The 6,346-nt window shown below is 25.0% G+C and overlaps 1 protein-coding gene across 1 annotated transcript; it reads left to right on the forward strand. All coding sequences in view use genetic code 6, as the record gives it.

Annotated features, from left to right (window-relative positions):
* Positions 1-80: 80 nt before the first annotated feature.
* TTHERM_00283960 (bowman-birk serine protease inhibitor family protein) lies at positions 81-6,061 on the forward strand (the record flags this gene model as incomplete). The annotated part of the gene is made up of 2 exons (XM_001018251.3): positions 81-220; positions 274-6,061. The coding sequence occupies exons 1-2, from the start codon at positions 111-113 to the stop codon at positions 6,059-6,061; spliced, it is 5,898 nt and encodes a 1,965-aa protein (XP_001018251.3). The 5' UTR covers positions 81-110.
* Positions 6,062-6,346: the final 285 nt, after the last annotated feature.

Consider the following 6,346-nt stretch of genomic DNA (forward strand, 5'->3'; position numbering starts at 1 on the left):
TCACTTTTATATAAATTTTAAATCAAATTATATTTTATTACAGATTGAGATAAGACAATCAAAAAAAAAAAAATCAAAATTCAAATAAATTATCTCTTTTAATTTGCTAAATGGTATTTGATTTAATTATCATTTTTACTTTAGTAATAACTCAAATGATGGCATATAAATAATCTCAATACTAAGTTAATAATAGCGTAATAGAATTTTTAAGGTTAGAGTATTCACTTTATTTATATTTTAACAATTTAAAAATATTTTAATTTATAAAAGCTTAGATAAAAGATATGATATATACCTTAGATAATTAAAAGAAAGTTGTAATAGTGATGAATATTTTGATGGTAAAGTTTGTTAAAAATGTCATCCTACATGCTTAAGTTGCAATGGACCAAACTTTAATTAGTGTCTGGATTGCGATATTTCAAAATTTAGGAAAATTTCTGGATCTTAATAATGTAATTGTATTGAGGGATATTATGATAATATGAATAATTGCACCAAATGTGATTAATCTTGTCTAAGTTGCAGCGGAAGTAGTGATAAAGAATGTTTGACTTGCGATTTGAGTAAATTTAGATACTTAAAAGATGGCTAATGTGTGTGCTAAGATACGTATTATGACAAAGGAGATAAAAATATTTGCGAAAAGTGCTAAAATCCATGCAAAAATTGTATTTTATAAGGATTAAATATTTTGTGCTTAAGCTGCTTAGATAATTTGAAAATTTTGCAATTAGGAAAATGCATTTGCTAAGATAGATTCTACGAAGATAATTAAAAAAATTGTTAGAAATGTATTAATAATTGCTTAATTTGTTAAGATAGTACTACTTGTAACAAATGTGATTAAAATAGACAATTTTAAAATAATAAGTGTTAGTGCTTAACTGGATTTTATGATGATGGATCAAATTGTTAAAAATGCGATTCTACATGTTAAGAATGTTCAGGACCTTCATCTTTGGAATGTACTTAGTGTGATTCTTCTAAATTCAGAACTTTAAAAAATAATTAATGCGTATGCAAAGAAGGATATTTTTATATCAACTCATATGATGTTTCTTGTTTGTAATGCTATAATAAATGTGAAACTTGTAAAAGTGGATAAAAAGAAAATAATATTTGCTTAACTTGCAGACCAACAGACAATAGAATACTTTAAAATAACTCATGTTAATGTAAATAAGGTTATTTTGAATCTTTATCATCATCCAGCACTATATGTGACTAATGTTAGCCAAGATGTTTAACATGTTCAAATAAAACAACTTGTGATAGCTGTGATCAAAGCTTATAACTCATACTAAACTCATCAAATCAGTGCGTATGTAAAGATGGATACTATGAAGATAATGGTTTATGTAAGTTATGTCATTACTCTTGTGAGAAATGTAATGGACCTGGATCAAACAACTGTACTTCTTGTATTTAATCTAAAAATAGGATATTCAAATAAAATTAATGCATTTGCTTGGATTCTTATTATGATGATGGTTCAAATTAGTAATGTTAAAAATGCCATTATTCTTGCTACACTTGTAATAATAATCAACCTGATTCTTGCAAAAATTGTGGAAACTCTTTAAAAAATTATAGGATATAATAACAATAAATTAATTTACCATCTTAATCTTAATTTAAATGTATTTGTTAGGATTAATACTATGATGATGGTAGTAATAACATTTGTGATAAATGTCATTATTCCTGCAAAACTTGTTCATAATAAAACATTTGCACAAATTGTGATCAGTCTTCTTTTAGGTAATTGTAATAGTTAGAAGCTAATAAAATTTACTGCTTGTGCTAAATTGGATATTTTGAAGATTCAAATAAAATTTGTTAATAATGCTCTTAAAACTGTAAGTCTTGTGAAAAATAAAAAGATTAATGCACAGATTGCAGATAAGATATGAACAGAGTTTTAAATAATAAAACAAAGAAATGCGATTGCAAGGATGGAATGTATGAAGATAAATCTGGAATATGTTAAATCTGTCATTTTTCTTGTGATACTTGTGAAGGAGGTGGGTCAGTTAATGACTGTAAAACTTGTAACTACTAAAATAACAGAGTACCGTAATAAAAGGATTCAAAAATTACTTGTTAATGCATGTAAACATTTTATGATTCTAACAAGGCTATTTGTGATAAATGCCATTATTCATGCTTAACCTGTTCTAAAAATAGTAATGAAAATTCTTGTGATTCTTGTGATTCCTCTTTATTTAGGGTACTAAATAGTGGAAAATGCATTTGTAAATCTGGTTATGTAGAAGTGAATCAAACATGTGTTCCTTGTCACAAATCTTGTCAAGAATGTATTGGAATAACAAACAAAGATTGCACTAAATGTAACATGGATGATTAAAGAGTGTAATCAGTAAAAGATTAAACCTCATTTTAATGCTTTTGTAAGTCCTCTTACTATGAAGATTCTAACTTGATTTGTTAAAAATGCCATTTTTCATGTTAAGAATGTATCGGTCCTAAAGCTGAAGACTGTACTTAGTGTTCAAGATAAAATTTTAGAATTCCTAGTGAACTTTCATTAAAAAATTTTTTTTGTGTTTGTTAAGAAAAATTTTATAGTGATAATATTAATTCCCTTTGTTTATCATGCCATTATTCATGTAAAAACTGTGAGGGCGGTAATAATAAATAAAACTGTACTGAATGCAATTAATCTTTTGGAAGAATTAAGCTTTTACAGCAAGGCTAAAATTAAGGTCAATGCATTTGTAAAGAAGCGTTTTTCGATAATGGTAGTAATGAATTATGTACTGCTTGCGATATTACATGTAAAAACTGCTTTAATAGCTCCAATTAAGGCTGCAATTAATGCTATGATGATAGAAATTTTATGTTAACTTAATAGAAACAGTGTATTTGCAAACCATAACACTTTTATAATTAAATATAAAATGCATGCTTAAAATGCCATGAATTTTGCTAAAGCTGTAAGGGGTTGGGTAAAGAAGATTGCTTGTCTTGCTTTCCATATTAGAATAGAGAATTAATTGGTACATAGTGCCTGTGTAAATAATCATTTTTTTAAATAAATCAAAACAGTATTTGCCAAGCTTGCCATTACTCCTGCTTAAATTGTAATGGATATTCACGTATTTAGTGCACAGATTGTAGCAGTGATTCATTAAGAATATTTAATAGAATGTATTCCACTTGTGATTGCTAGCAAGGTTACTTTGAAATAAAAAATACTTAAAAATGTTAGAAATGTGATTAAAATTGTAAAACTTGTGAAATGAAAAGTGATAAATGTATATAATGCAATAATAACATGGTACTGAATAAGGAATCATACAAATGTGAGTGCTAATCTGGGTACTATTTAGATATTAAAGAGAATTCTTGTTATCCTTGCTCATACGCTTGTAAATAATGCTTAGGACCTTAAAATGGATAGTGTCTTACTTGTAAAGATAATTATTTAGGCTTATTATCAGGTATATTTAACAACTTATAGACATATTAATGTATTTGTGATCCTAATTGCCCATAAAATATGTAATTAACACCAATTTAAACAATAAATAATATACAATATTAAATTTGTGTATGTATGGAAGGTTTTTATGAAGATATTATTCTTTTAAAATGCTTAAAATGCCATTTTACTTGCTAGACATGTGTAGGACCATCTGCATAAGATTGTTTGAGCTGTAAAGATGAGGACTTAAATTTTAGGCAAGCTAAACCTGTTCTTGATTAAAATTTAGTTGAATGTTCTTGCAAAAAAGGTTATTTTGAAATATAAAATTAGTTAAAGTGTTAAAAATGCCATTCAAGCTGTGAAACTTGTTAAGGTTAATTTAATTATTGCATATCTTGCCCTGAGAATTCATTTATTTCTTAAAACGGAGTTTGCATTTGTAAATAAAATTTTATTTTTATGAGCACTTTGGGTATTTGCCAGTAATGCCACCATAGTTGTAATTAATGTGATGGATTATAATTAGATGATTGCTTATCATGCTCATCTCTTACTACGAGAGTATTTGTACCTAAAAACGCTAATATGAAAAATAGTTTAGGAACTTGTAAGTGCTAGTAAGGATATTATGATATTGGTGATTCAGAATGTCAAAAATGTCATTATAGTTGTGAGACTTGTATTGGTTAAGCTAATTTTTGTATGACTTGTCCTCCTTAGAAATTAAGCCATCGATTTTATTCATCTAACGGTAAGTGTGATTGTTTGCCAAAGTATTTTGAGGATGTAAACAATAATTGTGTGCCTTGTCCTTATGATTGCTATACTTGCAATCTTGAAAAAAAATGCTTAACTTGCGAAGAAAGTTAAAGATAGCTAGATACCAAAACAAATAGGTGCACTTGTTATAAAGGAACATTTGAAGTTTAAGACAGAAGTTGCTAACCTTGCGATTTAAACTGTGAAAGCTGTAAAGACAATCCTAAAGTTTGTTCAACTTGTCATCCAAATTCCTACTTAAACTACTTCAGTAAATGTGTATGTAACGAAGGCTTTTATGAAGACCCTGAATTTTATAAATAATATTCTATGATACCTAGAAAATAAATTTCTATTCTGAATAAAACTGATTTATGCAAAAAATGTTTTACTACTTGCAAAAGTTGTGATAATAAACTTACCTGTTTGTCTTGTGATGTAATGAAATTTACAGTACTTAACCCTAAAACTAAAATATGTGAGTGTTTTTATGGTAGATAGCTAATTTTAAAAGAAGATGGGAGCTTTACATGTGAATTGTTAAATACTTATATAACTTAAAGCAAAGAATAATAAATTAGCACTATCCACGAATTAATAAGCAAAATAATGAATTATATTTATATTATTTTTGGATTTCTTTCTTTTATGAGTATTTTCACAGGAAATTTAACCTTACCTAATATTATGCTTTAAAGAGTTTTTGATATTGAACTATTATTATACTTAAATGTAATGCCTATAGATAATGTTAAGCAATTCTTATCTACAACAAATAAATCAATCTACATGTACATAGGCTATATCAATCCCTTTTAAAATATTTTATCAAGTGAAGATGATTATTATATAAGTAATAACTTAAAAGAGTACAAAATTTCTACAAATATTTACAAATAAGGAGGTGGTGCAATCATTTTTGTTTTATCATTATACCTCATCCATATTATTTTAAGAAAAACCGTTTTCCATAATAGATATACTCTTATTGATTAATATTATAAAGCTATTCATTCAAGAATTTTATTAGCTAGGCTTTATAATCTCTACTATATAAATGTATTTTATTCTCTTGAAGGGATTTTATCCTATTTATTACTATTCTATTCATTCCTCGGAGCTACAGATAGCCGACTTTTTTTTAAAGTACCATCAATATTTATTATTTGCTTTTTTACTATTAATTATGCTTACAAAATAAAATTTTGCTAAAATCTTTTGTAAGATCCATATGAAGTAATTTTTAACAGCAAGAAATTAAAAATATTTTCATTTTAAGTATACTTTGCGAGGTAATTAACAAGTTTGATACTTTTTTATTTATATTTTTCTTAATAAGACTAATGGTAAATAGTATGGATATTGGTTTATAAGATACTAATTTGCATACCAATATTAGCAATCAAATACAAAAATAAAAGTATCTTGAAGATAAATATTTTTGTTTAAGAATTAATATATGCATCTATATTAATATTTTATCTACTGCTAAGTGTATAAACAAAAAGAAATATATTAAATGAAAACGATAGACAATAGATGTTAAAACTGTGCTTAGTTTTCAAGATTATGATAGTTTCTTTAGTTTTATTAAGCACAATTTTTCTATTTGTATATGTTATTTACTAACTAGTTAGACTGTTTATATAAAAATATGATTATAAATCTAATATTTTTATCATTCAACAAAAATTATACAGTTAGAACATCGTGTTATCTGATAGATAATTTAGATAAAACTAAGAAAATTATATTTTTAAAATTTAAATTTAACCTAAAAATGAAAATAGTAAGAGTGAATTATCCGCAAATTTATAAAATAAATTAGAAATAACTAGCTATTGAAAAGTTAAAAAAATTCATAGTAAAAATTAAATTTAATAAATAATATTTAAGAAAATTGATTATGTTGTATAAAAATTACACTTCATTTAAAATACATAAATCTTCTAAAAATAAATTTTTAAGTTAATAATATTTATATAGAATAAATTTTTAAAAATATATTTTATAATAAATTATAAGATTAAAAACTCACTAATTAAAAACATTAGACATTTAATTTTTAATAATTTTATAATTGCTAATTTTGAGTTTTAATTTATATTATTAATAAGTAAAATTTAATAT

The sequence above is a fragment of the Tetrahymena thermophila genome, assembly GCF_000189635.1.
Source record: "Tetrahymena thermophila SB210 genomic scaffold scf_8254600, whole genome shotgun sequence".
Taxonomy (NCBI): domain Eukaryota; phylum Ciliophora; class Oligohymenophorea; order Hymenostomatida; family Tetrahymenidae; genus Tetrahymena; species Tetrahymena thermophila.